The sequence below is a fragment of the Atractosteus spatula genome, chromosome 3 (genome assembly GCF_055471065.1).
Source record: "Atractosteus spatula isolate fAtrSpa1 chromosome 3, fAtrSpa1.hap1, whole genome shotgun sequence".
Lineage (NCBI taxonomy): Eukaryota > Metazoa > Chordata > Actinopteri > Semionotiformes > Lepisosteidae > Atractosteus > Atractosteus spatula.
In genome coordinates this window covers 1,314,366-1,331,752 of record NC_142708.1, presented here as the reverse complement: position 1 = coordinate 1,331,752, position 17,387 = coordinate 1,314,366, and the positions used below count along the sequence as shown (strand labels likewise).

The following is a 17,387-nucleotide window of genomic DNA, read 5'->3' as shown; positions in this document are numbered from 1 at the left end:
GGCAGCGAGACAGACTGGCGTGGGAGGGAAGCACTTTCCCCCTCTGCCACTGCTGCCCCGGCACAGCGTGTGGCCACAGGCAGGGCAGCCTGCCGCTCTCGCCACCCACTCAAGAAACAGACACAACCAGCTGATCGCTCTCGTGCTTTATTGACACACCCACTCGGCTCTAAATGCGCTTGCTTATCCTTTTGTACACAATGCCTCCGAGGGTCATGGTCTGAAAGACAAAGAGAGAAGAGATCAGGGGGCGCTGGTACACAATATCCCCTTGTGTGTCACACTTGAGAAAGAGGAGAACTTTGCAGAAACAGGACGGAGGTGGTTCCTAAGGGATCTGGGCCTGTGCAGGCTGTCAGAATGTGGACCGAGTCCCACACAGGCCAGGGTCGCCTCAGGACAGCAGCCAACAGCAGCCTGCAGGCCCAGCCCGGGAGAGCCTGGAGTCCTCTGGGCTTCCAGGCCAACGGAACCCAGGGTTCACCTCCTCAGACCTGTAGCACTGATGACAGATCTGGGTCTCCAGGAAACAATTCCAGCTCCAGCACAGAGAGATCAGCTCTCCAGTGGAACCGTAGTCACCACTCAAGAGAAACCTAGTCAAGCCGAAACTCACATTGACGATCTGGTCTCCACACAGCTCTGTGACCGAATTGATCCCGTTCAGACACACCTTGAGCTTGTTCCCTCCCTCCATCGTCACCACAGCCTGGGGAGCAGAGGACAGGGCAGCGAACACGTCACCAATCGTACATTTACGGCACAAGTTTGTTCAACTCTGCCAATGTCATTTATAATGACAGCAGAATCAGTGTCCCAGTCTTTACTCTGTATTCTCTTTAAATCATAAGGTTAAGACTCAAGGTGCTTAAATTGGTCACTTTAAGCCTGAACCAGGACAGTTGAACAGAACTGTTCTCCCGAGCTCTGAAATCGCCTTTTAAAGAAACCCACCAGGCCTTGTGCAGCAATGGCACAAACTGATAAACCACGCTGGGTTCCTCGGGCTGGGTGCGGATTTCTGCCGTCAGCCTCTTCCAGATCTGGGCATCTCTTGGCCACTAGCCTGTAGTTCTGCTTAGAGCAGCTGAATGCAGTACAGCTTAAGAAACCAAAGAGAGGTTTTCAGAAGGAGAACAATCGTTCGGTCCCGTGGTCAGCAGCTCATTTGGCATTTACCCAGCGGATAAAGAGGCTGAGCCCATTTCTGAGCAGCGCTTGGGAGTGAAGGGAGCCTTTGTTCCAAGAATAAGCCTTTTTCCAAAGGTCGGGTGCTACAGAGGTCTTAACCCAGTGAAGCCGGTGGAGCGGCACCGTCTCCCCCTGCTGGCCGGAAGCGCTGCTGACCTTGACCTTCTCCCCCGTGGGCGTCTGCAGCTCGCTCTCCTGGTCCAGGGTGAACTGGTTCACCAGCACCTTGCTGCCTGTGGTCACCGTCACCTTGAAGGAGTCGCCGCTCTGCTCGATCTCCGAGACGCTCCTGATGTCCTTGCCCTTCTGGATCAGCTCGTCCGGGAGCCCTGGAATTAGGGAGAGTCCGGGGCTCAGAAGCAGATCAGCAGAAGGATTAAAGTTCTCTGAGCGGCTGAAGACAGATCAATCCCGTGGCAAGGCGACGAGCCGGTCCGGTCCGGTCTGGAGCTCTCGGATCACGCTGAAACACACCCACCCACCCGGTCGCGGGGGGCCGGAGCCTGTCAGTGGGCACAAGGCAGGGTGCACCCTGAACCCAGGGCAGACCGACGCCCACCTACACACATTCACACTCACACCAGGGCCATTTTCCCCAGAGGACAACCAACCTGCCAGCTTGTCTTTGGACTGTGGAAGGAAACCCACACAAACACAGGGAGAACATGCAGACTCCACACAGACAGCACCACAGGAACTGAACCCAGGGCTCCAGCGCTGCGAGGCAGCAATGCTGATCAACGCACCAACCAGGGACAAGCTGGAGATCCGGAGATCCGTCGCCATGGACAAAGGTTCGCAGACGAGCTGTGGGTGATCGTGCAGACGGCACTCCAGGCTAGTAACTGGCTCGGAGTACAGTAACCCGCGACTGACCCAGGTGCGGATTAAACTCCGCTGCCGCCAGGGGGCAGCACCCCTCGGCTCGGTGAGCGACTGCTCTTCAGCGACCCTGCTGCACCCGAGGACGGCTTCTCCCCTCTGCACGGCGGTGGGAGCGGAGCGGAGCGGAGAAATTCACCTGTAGGTGAACCAAATCAAAGCACCAAGCATTTCAGACCGAGCAGGAGAGTTTAAAGTACAAACTAGATTCAAAATACGTAAACTCAAAGCCCAGCCCGACCTCTTATTATAAGTCAAAACCGAGAAGGGGTTTGAAGACATTTCGAGCATTTGGCAGACGTTTCAAATTGCAATTTAACAAAAGCAATTCCAGATAAAAATGTTCTTAAACTGCCACTGCAAGGTCTCTAAAACTCCCCCTGCGTTTCCCGAGCCAGACTTCACTGTCTCAGGAGCAGCCTTGCATCCGCAGACAGGGTCCGGACCGGACCGGACCGTGGTTCCGCGACTCGGACTCGGGAGTCCGGATGAGCCGGAGGGGCGATTCTCCGAAACGGGGCTGGACCTGCGCGCAGTATCGTGCACCCCCGGCCCACGTGAGCGCTAGCGAGGCTTATTAAGAGTAGAAACTGTGCTCGTTTCAAACTTTAGGAGTGACAAACGCATTAAACTTTTGTTGTCCTCTACTGCCAAGGTCTACCCAACGTACTGCAAATGCCCGTATACAAACCTGCTCTACAAGGCTGTATAGCGTGCACCGAGGGGCTCACAGAGCCCTTATACAGACTATACAGTAGCTTATAAACAGCCCTGACTGACTATAGCGTGCACAATCAATCAATCAAGGTTTATTTATCAAATGCACAACAATACAGCGCACTGTACAGCGGTGTTCGTCGGCAATGAAACGCTTTTTCCGCAAGCTCGCAAGGAGAGGGAGGACAGGAGCTGACAGAATTAAGGTCACAGAGTAGAATACAACAACTTATACAATTTACACCGCGGCCGACCCTATTACAGTGTCCGGGAAAGACAAAAAACGCAGATGCATCTTATCAGTTTCAAGTGGACTGACTATTTACCAGTGGTCGTTTGGGTAACTGCTGGTGGCTGCCGTGGTTGCCCGTTTATCAGTCTTATTGCCTGAGGGGGAAAGCTATTCTGAAATCTGTTGGTCTTTGTCTCGATGCTTCGGTATCGTTTTCCAGACGAGCACCGAGGGGCTCACAGAGACCTCATACTGCCTACACAGTAACCTACACACAAACCCGACAGAATAGCTGCTATACTCGCAGGCAGAACACACCTAAACAACTAAACAACCTGCGGCATCGCCTGAAGCTGCGCGAACCGGCTGCCCAGATTAATAAAGGGTGCAAGCGGAGAACCGAGCCGGCCCAGCCCGGTCAGCCCGCACTCACCGATCGCCTTCATGAAGGGCTCGAAGTTCTCATGAGACACCAGCTCGTATTTCCCGGTGAACGCCATCGCTGCGGTCGGGCGGCGGGAGCGCGCAGGGACCGGGTGGTTTATACGGCGGGGGGGCGGCGCGCCGGGGCGGTCGGATGACCTCAGGCCCGCTGAGTACCGCGGCAGGCCCACCTCTAGCCTGATCAGATAAGATAAGGGCCAAGGAGTGGAGCATCTCAGCGCTGGTGTCGGCAGCTCCGCGACTTAAAGGATCTCGCTGTCTGCTGTTTTCGGAATTACATCAAAACACAACGATCATGGGGTTACACCAGTCTGATTGGGGTACAGCCCTATATAAACTCCTGTGGTACACTATACAGACTGCTGTACTACACTATATAAACTCCTGTACTACACTACACAGACTCCTGTACTACACTACACAGACTCCTGTGCTACAGTTTATAGACTCCTGTACTACACTATATAAACTCCTGTACTACACTACACAGACTCCTGTGCTACAGTTTATAGACTCCTGTACTACACTACACAGACTCCTGTACTACACTACACAGACTCCTGTGCTACAGTTTATAGACTCCTGTACTACACTATATAAACTCCTGTACTACACTACACAGACTCCTGTGCTACAGTTTATAGACTCCTGTACTACACTACACAGACTCCTGTGCTACAGTTTATAGACTCCTGTACTACACTACACAGACTCCTGTGTTACAGTTTATGGACTTCTCTATTGCACTGCAGTATACTGTATACCCCATGCATTGCACCAGGTAAACCCTTTAAGTATTTAATAACAAAATTGCATAACCTTTTTTATCCAAAGCACAATTTGTTTCAAGTTGTTAGGAATGATAAAACATATGGACGAAAAGTCAGAGCAGTGTCTGAGTTGTCAGTGCTGTGCAGTGGGAGAGTAAAGGTTTCTCTGCTGTACAGAGCTGGGGCTGTGGAGGTCTGGGCTGTCCAAGGTGCGCAGAGACACCTGATAACTCGCACTGTTACAGAAGTTACAAAAGTCACAGACAGCAAGAGTTCTGCAGTCAAAGCAAAGATCAGTATGACCACAGGTTACCTGCTGGGCTGTTATCAGTGCAAGGAGTCACCAAGTACAGGGTGTGTCTGAGCGAAGGTGTTTGTGTTTTAGCATCACTCATGCAGCGCAAATAGCACAAACTGTGAGAAAACGTCCCCAGAAATAACAGTAGCTCCTGACATACAGGTGATGTAAGGATGTCATATTTTCTTAGAAATCAGACGGCATCTTCTTTTAAATCCAAAGGAGCCTAAACAGTTTGTTTCTGGTCTGTTTTCACCTCATGTGGAGCTGCTTGAGTAGAAAGCGAACCAGAAAGAGAATTTGATTGAAACCCACGCAAACACAGGGAGAGCAGATAAACTCCACACAGAAAACGCCCCAGGTCTAGGACTGAGCCCAGGGCCCCAGCACTGCGAGACAGCATTGCTGCCCATAAATTCAGTCCACCTAGCCTGCAGCAGCACAGATAAACAGACCCACACAGTGATGTGTCTGTGTCCCAACAGGAGTTCAGACGTGTCTCCAGGGAGCAGAGTCCAGACTGAATCACTCCTGTTACTTGTGACCCTAATAAATCTGATACAAGAGATGCTTAATGTGTCTGAGTTTATTGATCATGATCAGATCTCTGTATGTAACCAGAAAAACGAGCAAGAAGTGAATCATTTACAAGACTGGCGCCTCTGAGGAACAGACACAGAGCACAGTATCACAGCCGAGAAAACCAGTGAAACATCAGCCCTCGATACAGACAGGTGCAGGGCTTTGGTAGGGTTCAGGTAGACAAAATAACTGTAAATACAAAATTAGAAATATTGAGCTAGAAGATGATACAGTTCTTGTGAAAAAGACCTGGGTGACTATGTTGACACATCGCTAAGCCTGTGTCTCCCAGGCAATGTGGGAAGCAGTAAAAAAAGCAAAGAAAATGCCAGGATATCTAGTGAAAAGTGAGGGAACCCTAGGGAAAAGATTTAAATCAAAGCTTGTCATGTCGAAGATGTCAGGCTGCATTTAGAATGGTGTGTACAATTATCAGAAGAGGGAGAGACTGAGGTTCCCGTGTGTCTGCGTGTCGGCAGCAGAGGGCGCTGTCCGGCAGGCAGCGGGTTCCCTCGCCCCGTGCCCGGACCTTGTTCAAAGCCGATCTCCGCCGGTGGGCGGAGTGTGTGGAAGAGCAGGCGTGGACTCTGCCCCGACACCCGCTCCAGCACCCGGGCCGCCCACTGCGCCGTGTCCAGCGCTCGGCCCGGCCGAAGTGACCGCGGTGCGGACAGCAGGACACGCAGTCTCGCTGGTGAACCCAGTTCTAATAATAACCGCGGTCTTTAACAGGCTGAAGCTGCTTTCGCGGCGCGTCTGGGCAGCGCTGTGCGTAGAAAGTCCACAGTAACCGCAGCGACGAGTCTGTGTAAGTGCGGACTGTGTACGTGGGGCCTTCTTGCGTGTGAGAAAACTCCACAAATACCGTTTCTCTGTGTGAAGTGTGTGTCAGGTCAGTGTATTTCTTTTGTGAAGTGTGTGTGTCTGGTCAGTGTATTTCTCTGTGTTGTCTGGTGTATCATGCATGTTGACCAGAGTGTTGTCCAGTATGTTGTGTGTTGACCAGTGGGCAGTCCAGTTTGTAATGTTTGGTGACCAGTGTGTAATGTGTGTTTTCTATTGTGTGCATATTGACCAGAGTGACCAGTGTGTTCTGCGTGTTGGCCAGTGTGTTGTCAGTGTGTTATGTGTGTTGACCAGTATGTTGTCTAGTGTGTTGTGTGTGTTGTCCAGTATGCTGTCTGTGTTGTCCAGTGTGTCATGTGTTGACACCTGACACCTGGTGTGTTGTCCACTGTGTCCTGTGTGTTGACTGATGTGTTGTCCACTGTGTTGTGTGTGTTGACCAGTGTGTTGTCCAGTATGCTCTGTGTGTTGACCAGTGTTTTGTGTGTGTTGTCCAGTGTGTCCTACATGTTGACCAGTGTGTCCTGTGCTGGCAGGACCATGCGCTACTGCAGCACGCGTGGAGCTGTGAGGGGGCGGGGCTTTGAGGACGTGCTGTTCTCTGGCTTTGCGGAGGACGGGGGCATGTTCGTGCCTGAGGAGCTGCCCTCTGTGCCCCCTGCCACGCTGCGCCTCTGGAGCGCCCTGTCCTACCCCGAGCTGGTGGAGGAGGTCTGTGCCCTCTTCATCCCCCCAGAGGTCATTCCCCGAGAGGAGCTGAATGGTGAGACTGGACAGTGCGCTGTTTCTGCCACACGCCCTGCAGGGGTCAGGGCTGCTCTCAGTGTCTCTGCCTGCAGGGCTCAGGGCTGCTCTCAGTGTCTCTGCCTGCAGGGCTCAGGGCTGCTCTCAGTGTCTCTGCCTGCAGGGCTCAGGGCTGCTCTCAGTGCCTGCAGGGCTCAGGGCTGCTCTCAGTGCCTCTGCCTGCAGGGCTCAGGGCTGCTCTCAGTGTCTCTGTCTGTCTGTGCTCTGTCCCTGTGTGTGTCCTTGACTCCTGGTTCTGTGTTGGCAGCCCTGCTGTCTCGGGCGCTCAGGGGGTTCTCTGTGCCTGAAGCAGTGCGGATGGTGAGGCTGCAGGATGGGCTGGCAGTCCTGGAGCTGTGGCATGGTGCCACCCTGGCCTTCAAGGACCTGGCCATGAGCTGCACAGCACAGCTGATTGGACACTTCCTCAAGAGGCAGAAGAGACACGTCACTATCCTCGTGGGTAAGAGACAGGCCTGGTCTACTTTTCAGTCTGTCTGCACCTGGAGCTCTATCTGCCTGTAAATTCAATTCAAGAACTGGACTGGTAAATTTCAGTGTTGCTAAGCATATACAGTCAATACATCATCTACAGACATTTATAATACAAACATGTCAATTACATACAACATACAACACATAGCTATTGAGAGACAGGCTCACTGTCTGTTCCTCAGGCTGGGACAGGAGATCACACACTGTATTATTATTATTGAGAGACAGGCTCAGTCTGTTCCTCAGGCTGGGACAGGAGATCACACACTTTATTATTATTATTGAGAGACAGGCTCACTGTCTGTTCCTCAGGCTGGGACAGGAGATCACAAACTATATTATTATTATTGAGAGACAGGCTCACTGTCTGTTCCTCAGGCTGGGACAGGAGATCACACACTGTATTATTATTATTGAGAGACAGGCTCACTGTCTGTTCCTCAGGCTGGGACAGGAGATCACACACTGTATTATTATTATTGAGAGACAGGCTCACTGTCTGTTCCTCAGGCTGGGACAGAATACCACACACTGTATTATTGATACATACTGTATGCACAGACGATATCATGCTAAGCTCCCACCCTGGGCGACCTGGAGGCGACCATTGATAAATGTTAGTTTCTTTGTGGTCAGAGAGCCCAAGCTTACTTCCTCTTTCTCTCACACAGATGTCTGACACCTTATCTTAATTTAGCATATGTGTGAAGACAAGGCAGTCTTTTTCAAAAACAGCTTAAGTTTACTTCTGCTAATGCTTATTTGATTTTATAAAAGCATTATTAAGCATATTATTTTGCAAATGGATAGACAAATTTCCATTCATTCAATATCTCTCTGTCTGTCTGTATCCCTCTCAGTATCTCTCTGAAGCTCTGTCCCTCTGTCCCTTTGTATTCAATTCAATTCAAGATGCTTTACTGGCATGACCAATTAATAGATCAGTGTTTCCAAAGCATATACAATTATCATAAAATCTAGGCACAATTCTTATACATTTACATACAAACATACAGTATGGAGCATTATTGGGAGACAGACTCACTGGGCTGTGACAGGAGATCACACACACTGGGCTGCCAGTTCAACTGAGTTCCCTCCTCCCTCTCCCAGTAGGATTGGGAGCTGTTGTGATTCTGGTAGGTGTGGGAACTCTGGGATTTGTAAGATTTGTAAATTCTAGATTTGTAAATTTGGGGAAGAAAGTCTAATCCCAGAATATGTGTCACAGTGCAGTAGAAAGTGCACCTCTGTCTCTATTTCTTCCTGCTGGCAGTGGGAGCACAGTGCTGTTTCTTAACCTGGTCAGATATTCAGCTAGTGTGTATGATCTGTTTAGGGTTCTGTAGCATTCCAGTTTATGTTGTGTTTGTGAGAGTGTGTCCCAGTGTGTGAGATACTGCTGTTTGATCCGTGCTGTGATGTGCTTGAGTCTGAGTTGTGGTGCTCTAGCAGTGCTGTCCTGAGGCTGGCTGGTGTCGGTGTGGCTCAGGTCAGTGAGCCTCAGGACCAGCTGGCTCAGGGGGCTCTGTTTTGGGCTCAGCTCTTGGCTCAGCAGGGCTTTGTGGTGGTAGGAATTTTGGTCGCTGTTTTTTAGGTGTAGCCAATACTTTAATACTCTTTTCTGTATGTTTATCAATAGTGGGTACTGGCCTAATTTGGCCCTGCACCCGTTGTTAGGTGTTTTTCTCTGCACACAGAGGATGTTTCTACAGATCTCCATGTGCAGAGTGTAATTGAGTGTACTCCTGGTCTATGAGGGGACCCCACACTTCACTGCCGTATAGGGCAATGGGTTGGATTACACTTTGAAATATTTGGAGCCAGATTCTTGTTGGTGGGTTGATGTTGAAGAGCCTCCTTCTTATTGCGTAGAAAGCCCTGAGTGCCTTCTCCCTCAGTGCCTTCACTGCCAGGTCAAAACTCCCAGAAGAGCTGATGGTGAGACCGAGATATGTGTAGCTGGATGTGTGCTCCAATGTGTTGTTGTTGAGTGTGAATTTGTACCTGTTTCCCTGAGGTCTGGCTTTCTTCTGGAAAACCATAACTCTGGTCTTGTCCAGATTGACTGTCAGCACCCAGGTCTGACAGTTCTGCTCCAGCAGTGCGGGGTTCTGCTGCAGCCCCTGTTCTGTGGGTGACAGCAGGACCAGGTCATCTGCATAGAGCAGGAACTTGATTTCTGTGTCGTGTAGTGTGAGACCAGGAGCTGCAGACTGCTCCAACATTCCTGCTAATTCGTTGATATAGATATTGAACAGTGTTGGGCTCAAGCTGCAGCCCTGTCTCACCCCATGGCCTTGGGTGAAGAATTTGGTCCTTTTGTTTCCAATTTTCACTGCACATTTGCTCTCTGAATACATTGATTTAATGATGTCGTACACTTTGCCCCCTATGCCACTTTGGAGTAGTTTATAAAACAATCTTTCATGCCAAATCGAGTCAAATGCTTTATTGAAATCGAAAAAGCAGGCAAAAATTTTTCCTTTGTGTTTTTGGTGGACGTGTTTGTCTATCAGTGTGTGTAGGGTGTAAATGTGATCAGATGTGTGGTGATCTGGTAAGAAGCCAATCTGACTCTTGCTCAGGACATTGTGTTCGGTAAGGAAGGCCAGTATTCGTGTAGTTAGGATACTGCAGAATACTTTCCCCAGATTACTGTTCACACAGATGCCCCAGTAGTTGTTGGGATCGAGTTTATCTCCACTCTTATAGATGGGCGTGATCAGTCCTTGGTTCCAGGCCTCGGGGAAACATCCGGCTGTCATGATGAGATTGAGGAGTTTGAGCAGGGCTTGTTGCAACTTTGGGCTGCTGAGACACAGCATCTCATTGTTGACTCCATCTTGGCCACAGGCTTTGCGTGGTCTGAGGGCCTGGAGTTTGTCCAGTAGCTCCTGCTCAGTGATTGGGGAGTCTAAGGGGTTTTGGTTGTCTTTGATAGCCAATTCCAAAATTTCGAGTTTTTCATAAATGGTGTTTTGGTCTGATTGATTTGTATTTGGGAGCCTTTGATAGAGAATTTCAAAGCATGTTTGCCAGATTGTTCCGTTTTGGATCGCCAATTCTTCTGGTTTTGATTTGTTTAAATTGTTCCACTTCTCCCAGAAACAGTTCTGATTTAGTGACTCCTCAATTTCTGCAAGTTGTTTGTTTATGTATGTGTTACTTTTCTTTTTCAGCGTGTGTTTGTAAAGTTTTACCGTGTCACAGTACCTGAGGTGCTCCAGAGAGCACTGACCCCACTGCTCCTGTCTCCTCCTCCTCCAGAGAGCACTGACCCCACTGCTCCTGTCTCCTCCTCCTCCTCCACAGAGCACTGACCCCACTCCTTCTGTCTCCTCCTCCTCCAGAGAGCACTGACCCCACTGCTCCTGTCTCCTCCTCCACCACAGAGCACTGACCCCACTGCTCCTGTCTCCTCCTCCTCCACAGAGCACTGACCCCACTGCTCCTGTCTCCTCCTCCTCCAGAGAGCACTGACCCCACTGCTCCTGTCTCCTCCTCCTCCAGAGAGCACTGACCCCACTGCTCCTGTCTCCTCCTCCACCAGAGAGCACTGACCCCACTGCTCCTGTCTCCTCCTCCTCCAGAGAGCACTGACCCCACTGCTCCTGTCTCCTCCTCCACCAGAGAGCACTGACCCCACTCCTCCTGTCTCCTCCTCCTCCAGAGAGCACTGACCCCACTGCTCCCTCCTGTCTCCTCCTCCACCAGAGAGCACTGACCCCACTGCTTCACCCACAGGGACCTCTGGGGACACTGGCAGCTCTGCCATCCACAGTGTACGCGGACTGGAGGGCATCGACATTGTGGTAGTTTTCCCCAGTGGGCGCTGTACTGCTGTTCAGGAGAGACAGATGACCACTGTGCTGGAGGACAACGTGCATGTCTTTGCAGGTCAGAACACACAGCTCACAGGGTGGATACTGGCCACTGATCAGACAGTCTGTCACTGGGCAGATACACTCAGGCCACTGGAAGGTCACTGGGCAGATACACTCAGGCCACTGGACGGACACTGGGCAGATACGCAGCCATAGCACATGGTCATAGCACCATCCAGCAGGGCCTGGGGGGGTGGAGCTGTCCCGGCAGACTGACAGCGCCTCGTCTCTCCCCAGCGGAGGGCAGCAGTGACGACATTGACATGATCACCCGGCGCCTGTTCGCCGACAGCCAGTTCGTGAAGCGCCACAGCCTGATGAGTCTGAACTCGGTGAACTGGGCGCGCGTCCTGGTGCAGACGGCACACTTCTTCTACGCCTACCTGCAGTGCTGCCCGCTCGACGCCACACCCCTGCCACCCCTCGAGGTGGTTGTGCCCACCGGGGGGGCCGGCAACATCGCAGGTAGGAGGCGCCGCTGTCACAGTTTTGTATGCTGGGAAGAAGGGCAGCTGGCCTCACTGTGTGACCAAGGTCTGCGACGTCACCCTGGGCAGCACTGCTGAGGAGTCAGGTCCCGATGCCATTGACACTGCCTCCCTCTCTCTCTGGGCTCTACCCACTGGCCCACACTGCCTCCCTCTCTCTGGGCTCTAACCACTGGCCCACACTGCCTCCCTCTCTCTGCTCTACCCACTGGCCCACACTGCCTCCCTCTCTCTGGGCTCTACCCACTGGCCCACACTGCCTCCCTCTCTCTGCTCTAACCACTGGCCCACACTGCCTCCCTCTCTCTGGGCTCTAACCACTGGCCCACACTGCCTCCCTCTCTCTGCTCTAACCACTGGCCCACACTGCCTCCCTCTCTCTGGGCTCTAACCACTGGCCCACACAGTGGGTAGAGCCCAGAGAGAGGGAGGCAGTGTGGGCCAGTGGTTAGAGCCCAGAGAGAGGGAGACAGAGTGGGCCAGTGGTTAGAGAAGCTCGCCCGATCGTCTCTCAGCTGGATGATTCTCTCTCGCCTCCAGCGGGTTGCGTTGCACTAAGGATGGGGCTGCCCCTGCGGCTGGTCGCCATGGTGAATGAGAACGACATCGTGCGGCGGGCAGTGCAGAGTGGCGATTTCTCCAGGGCACCGTCGGTGGCACACACACTGGCGCCCAGCATCGACATACAGGTATGACCCAGCAGGGCGGGACGTCCTCTCTGTGCTCTGGGGGCTGGTCACTGGTCAGCGCAGTCCTGCTGCCCCTACTGCCCCTAGTGCCCGGGCAGCAGCACGATCCCACTGTCCCACACCTGCAGCCTCTCGTCCTCGTCCCCCAGACAGCCCAGGCGAAGGAGCTCCCTCTGCTAGCGGGTGGTGCTGAGCCCGGGGGCCGAGTCCTGGCCAGGAGGGAGCAGATCTATAGACAGTCCGTCTGCTTTCATCGCAAGGGGGCGTTAGGGCTCAGCAGAGGAGCACAAGTTTTCCCAGCGTGTCCCAGTCATAAAGCGGAGGTGCCCCAGCCCTCCCAGTTTCCTGAAAGAGCTGGGAAGAGTTGTTTGGACTGATGCTGCCTGGTCCTGTCAGGAGTGCACAAAGGTCATGTTTTCTCAGCGTGTTGGAGACCCCTCCTGCTGTACGTCCTTGTCTGCAGTCCTGTAGCTCTCTCTCTCACTGGGAAAGTGCTGATTGTCTCTTCAGTGGTGATGGTTTGAACTTACTGAATCGTCTGGACCAGCACCTTCCGAGAGTCCGGTACTTAATGACTCCTAGGAATCGTTCAGCCATAACAACAAGGCGACACATACAGATTCAAAGGATACCGTTTACAAATGTATTTACCCAATAATAAAAGTGTAAAATGAACTGGTACAGGAATTAAATTCTACAGTATATGAATGAATGTACCCTGATACAGAGAGCTGGTCACTTGCGCAGGGATTACAAAAACACTGATAATAACAGTGTAGAAATGTTTCACTCTTCACTGTCATGCCCGAGCAGGCACGGTGATCAGTCCCGCGGGGGCAGGCTTTCACAGCGGGCGGCCAATTCAACTATTATTCAATTATTATCTCCTTATTAGTTTGATTTTTCTTTAAATACTCCCCCCGCCGTTCACTCAGGGCTCGGTCATTAGCTGAGCTGCTGTGCGTTTGCTACCGCCTAGTTTCCTTACACCAGTTTTCTATTTTTTCCTACTGTACCTCTCTGCACTTGCTCACTCACTTCGGCCCTGTTCTCGGCCACTACTGCTCTCCAGCCCTGAGTGTTGGGTTTATTTAGCATCTTTCTTTTCGTTTTGGCTGCCCTTTGTCTTCTGTTGCGGTGTCCCCCACCTGGCTGTGTCTGAGACCTGCTGGTGAGCTCTCCGTCAGACCCGTGATTAGTGGGGAGCTGGGCAGCTGCCAGGGTCCTGGAGACAGAGAGGGCGCGGGGCGGTCGTCATGACATCACCGGGAGCAGTGTTTTCCCCAGCCTGCAGGTTCCTCACCAGCAGGTGACCTGCAGGTAGGGTTCGAGGACGATGACTCTGTTGTAAAGTCACAGACAAAGAGGCATCAGTGTGGAAACTCTGTTGCTGTCGACTCTGGTTCATAGTGAATCAATTTATGACATCTTAGTTTGTCTGAAATCTTCACATTCTGCTTATCAGGGGCCCATTTTACCAGTAATTCCACTAATTACCATCAGAGCTAAGCTGCACCTGGTATATTTTCAGTTCAAGGCAACAGAAAGATAATTAAAATCTTTCTGAACACCTCTGCTGCATTAAAGTCATAACCTTCCTACTACAACTGTTACAGTGTTGTGTTTATAGCTTGCAAGGTGCTGGACTGCTCAGGACTGCACTTGCACCTTGATTACAAGCTTGCTTCTGGCATCGGACCGTGAAGGTGCTGGAAATCAATGATTCTGGGAATTAAACTTGTGGAATTTGAATCTGATGAGAAACATTTAATGTTAGACAGCAAGCAGACATGGAAATTGCATTTGGTAATACAGAAGCTAACACGCATCAAGAACGGGAGTAGAGAGTGTTGTCCAGTGCAGGCAGTGTGATGAGAGGGCAGAGCCTGGTTCCGTGTCTCCCTAGGATCCCTACAATATGGAGCGGGTGTTCTGGCTGCTGTCTGGGTGTGATGGGGTCCTGGTCAAGGGGCTGATGGAGGAATTCTACAGGACTGGGAGCCTGGCTCTTCCAAACACATTGCACAGAGAGGTCAGTATATACACACTGGCCAGAGAGGTCAGCACACACACACTGGACAGAGAGGTCAGTACACACACACACAAACTGCACAGAGAGGTCAGTACATACAGTACATAGTCTCTGCTGTACAGTGTCAGTGTCTCTCTGTGCTGTACAGTGTCTCTGTGCTGTACTGTGTCTCTCTGTGTTGTACAGTCTCTCTGTGCTGTACTGTGTCTCTCTGTGCTGTACAGTCTCTGTGCTGTACAGTGTCAGTGTCTCTCTGTGCTGTACTGTGTCTCTCTGTGTTGTACAGTCTCTCTGTGCTGTACTGTGTCTCTCTGTGCTGTACAGTCTCTGTGCTGTACAGTGTCAGTGTCTCTCTGTGCTGTACTGTGTCTCTCTGTGTTGTACAGTCTCTCTGTGCTGTACTGTGTCTCTCTGTGCTGTACAGTCTCTGTGCTGTACTGTGTCAGTGTCTCTCTGTGCTGTACTGTGTCTCTCTGTGTTGTACAGTCTCTCTGTGCTTTACTGTGTCTCTCTGTGCTGTACAGTGTCAGTGTCACTGTGTGCTGTACAGTCTCTCTCTGTGCTGTACAGTGTCAGTGTCACTGTGTGCTGTACAGTGTTACCCTGTGCTGTACAGTCTCTCTGTGCTGTACAGTGTCAGTGTTACTCTGTGCTGTACAGTGTCAATCTCTCTCTATGGCTCTCTCTTCCCAGTTGTCGGCAGTGCTGCGCTCTGGCTCAGTGTCGGATTCTGAGATCATGGAGACGATGCGGAGGTGCTGGGAGGAGAGTGGGTACCTGCTGTGTCCCCACAGTGCTGTCGCTGTGTGGCACCACTACCACTGCCCCCTGGTGCCTGGACAGCCCAGGTCAGGCACTGACCAGCACAAAACTGCATCACATTGCACAACCTGCTTAACACAGCACTTTCAGTACACCCCCCAGTGTCCCTGTATAAAACAGCACGTTTGAATCCCAATCACACTGCACAGCACAGCACTGCACAGCACCCTGATCTAACTGCACCGCACTGCACCCCAATCTCTCTGCACAGCACTGCGCTGAACCCCAATCTCTCTGCATAGCACTGCACTGAACCCCAATCTCACTGCACAGCACTGCACCCCAATCTCTCTGCACAGCACTGCACTGCACCCCAATCTCCCTGCACAGCACTGCACCCCAATCTCTCTGCACTGGACCCTAGTCTCACTGCACTACACCCCAGTCTCAGTACACAGCACACCAGTGAGTGCTTCATGCCCAAACAAACATGGCGTCTCATCTTGTGTAGTCTGACGTGTCAAGCTGATATACAGTTTCTCCTTGAACCCGACTCCTCGCAGTGCCCCTGGAGTTGACTGCTGCTCCGGCTCTGGCTCCTGGGAGAGTCCGCAGGGCAGCAGGGCTGCCCGGACCTCCTGAAGGAGCCCAGCACTGTTACCGTCTAGACCCGAGCAGCACCCTGCTACTGGCGGTGCTGCCACTGGTGTGTTCTGCCCCGCCAGGTGTTGCTTGGCAACAGCGTCGCCAGCTAAGTTCCGGAAGGCGGTGCTGAAGGCGGGATTGACTCCTGACATTCCTGCCGAGGTCCGAGCCCTGGAAACCATGGCGACGCGCTGTGAGCTGCTGAGGAAGGGAGAGGACTGGGAGGCCGTGCTGAGAGAGAAGATGGAGAGCGTCTTCCGAGCCAGGCGCGGTGGGGGCCTGGGGTAGTCTCCCTGCTGGAGGGCTGTGCGGGGGGCTTTTCCCAGCGAGCCTCTTGTGCTGCGAGCGTGTCTGTGAGAGCACATGGCCCAGGGGCAGAGTTCGTTAAAATGAAATAAAATAAAATCTGTCCGAGCCCTCAGGGGCGCTCGGGGCTGAACATCCTGCTTTTTCTCACAATATTGCCCTGTCATTCCCTCTCTTACTCTTTCAAAGTCTTGTTTCCCCCAGTCGTCACTCAATGGTCTCCTTCCCCCAAATCAAAATCAAATCAAAGTTTATTTATCAAATGCACAACAATACAGCGTGCAGCAGTGGTTGCTGGCAATGCAATGTCTTTTCTGTGAGCTCACAAAAATCACAAAATTGAGTTTACGTTTTTTGAAATTGAATAAAACTCAATATGAGTAGAGCTGCTATGTGTCCATGGTGTGTGCGATATATACAAGTGGTGCAGTTATGCTGAATACAGTGAAAACTGTGTGTCCATGTAGCCATTACAGGTGATTTGCTGAAGGAGCTGCAGGTTGGCTATTTAGCAGTCCTATTGCCTGGAAGTAGAAGCTGTTCCGTAGTCTGTTGGACTTGGACCAAATGCTTTGGTACCGTTTACCGGACGGTAGGAGGGAAAACAGTTTGTGACTGGGATGACTGGGGTCCCTGAGAATGGACTTGGCCTTCTTCAGACATCTAGCTGAGTAGAGACCCCAGTGGTCTCTTTCCCCCAGTGGTCACTCTGGTAACGAAGCGCAGCCATCTCTGTACACCCCAAGATCCCCATCACTGTCACAGTTTCCTGCGTCATTTTCAACCTCGTCTGCCTCACAGAGCTGATGTTGCTGGTGGCGTTATGAGTGAGAGGGCTTCCCTTGCACCCCCTGCTTGCAGTGCCGAGTGACTTCCCTTGCACGCCCGATCTCGTCTGATCTCGGAAGGGTCGGGCCTGGTTAGTACTTGGATGGGAGACTGCCTGGGAACACCAGGTGCTGTAAGCTTTGTGGCGGTGCGATGGCTCTGTGGCTGAAGGTTGCCGGTTTGTATCCCATGGCCGGCAGAGGAATCCTACTCTGTTGGGCCCCTGAGTAAGGCCCTTAACCTTAATGTGAAAAGACAAATTCCTCATACAAGAAATTGTATACGGCCAATAAAGTGATCTTATCTTTATCTCCTCTCTCATCATTTCACTGCACAGAGAAGACTCCGGGCAAGAGCAGCAGTGGAGGAGAAATTAAACAGTGGATTCAGAGGAGACCTGCCATCACACATATCACATACAGACACCAGAGGAAGAATATAATCTTGCTCAAACCTTTATTTAGAAATAGCAGAGTCAGCAAAAGCAGTGATAGAAATTGTCCCATGGCT

General features: G+C 51.8%; 2 protein-coding genes across 7 annotated transcripts; one reads left to right on the top strand and one right to left on the bottom strand.

Annotated features, from left to right (window-relative positions):
• Positions 1 to 131: 131 nt before the first annotated feature.
• On the bottom strand, positions 132 to 3,537 carry LOC148837238 (fatty acid-binding protein 1, liver-like). Its single transcript, XM_088911637.1, has 4 exons — positions 3,456 to 3,537; positions 1,348 to 1,520; positions 617 to 709; positions 132 to 220 (listed from the first exon to the last, which is right to left on the bottom strand). The coding sequence occupies exons 1-4, from the start codon at positions 3,520 to 3,522 to the stop codon at positions 170 to 172; spliced, it is 384 nt and encodes a 127-aa protein (XP_088767763.1). The 5' UTR covers positions 3,523 to 3,537; the 3' UTR covers positions 132 to 169.
• Positions 3,538 to 5,658: 2,121 nt separating this feature from the next.
• Positions 5,659 to 17,186, top strand: thnsl2 (threonine synthase-like 2). 6 transcript variants are annotated; one of them, XM_088911633.1, is made up of 9 exons: positions 5,659 to 6,008; positions 6,499 to 6,725; positions 7,014 to 7,208; positions 10,988 to 11,140; positions 11,365 to 11,592; positions 12,156 to 12,304; positions 14,211 to 14,336; positions 15,030 to 15,184; positions 15,824 to 17,186. In XM_088911633.1, exons 2-9 carry the CDS (start codon positions 6,503 to 6,505, stop codon positions 16,029 to 16,031), a joined length of 1,437 nt encoding a protein of 478 aa, XP_088767759.1. In that variant the 5' UTR covers positions 5,659 to 6,008; positions 6,499 to 6,502; the 3' UTR covers positions 16,032 to 17,186. The 6 variants fall into 6 exon arrangements, with proteins under 6 accessions (XP_088767759.1, XP_088767760.1, XP_088767758.1 ...); XM_088911634.1 differs by having other exon boundaries at positions 5,671 to 5,924; XM_088911632.1 differs by having other exon boundaries at positions 5,671 to 5,924; positions 10,958 to 11,140.
• Positions 17,187 to 17,387: the final 201 nt, after the last annotated feature.

Bases quoted from the DNA above. Each gene is read 5' to 3' on its own strand.
- LOC148837238 (XM_088911637.1), bottom strand. From the start codon at position 3,522: ATGGCGTTCACCGGGAAATACGAGCTGGTGTCTCATGAGAACTTCGAG. The intron at 710-1,347 runs GTCAGCAGCGCT...TCTGCTCCCCAG, and splicing joins CCACGGGGGAGAAGGTCAAG to GCTGTGGTGACGATGGAGGG. The intron at 221-616 runs GTGAGTTTCGGC...TTTGTCTTTCAG, and splicing joins GTGGAGACCAGATCGTCAAT to ACCATGACCCTCGGAGGCAT.
- thnsl2 (XM_088911627.1), top strand. From the start codon at position 6,470: ATGTTGACCAGTGTGTCCTGTGCTGGCAGGACCATGCGCTACTGCAGC. The intron at 6,726-7,013 runs GTGAGACTGGAC...CTGTGTTGGCAG, and splicing joins TCCCCGAGAGGAGCTGAATG to CCCTGCTGTCTCGGGCGCTC. The intron at 11,593-12,155 runs GTAGGAGGCGCC...TCTCGCCTCCAG, and splicing joins GGGGGCCGGCAACATCGCAG to CGGGTTGCGTTGCACTAAGG.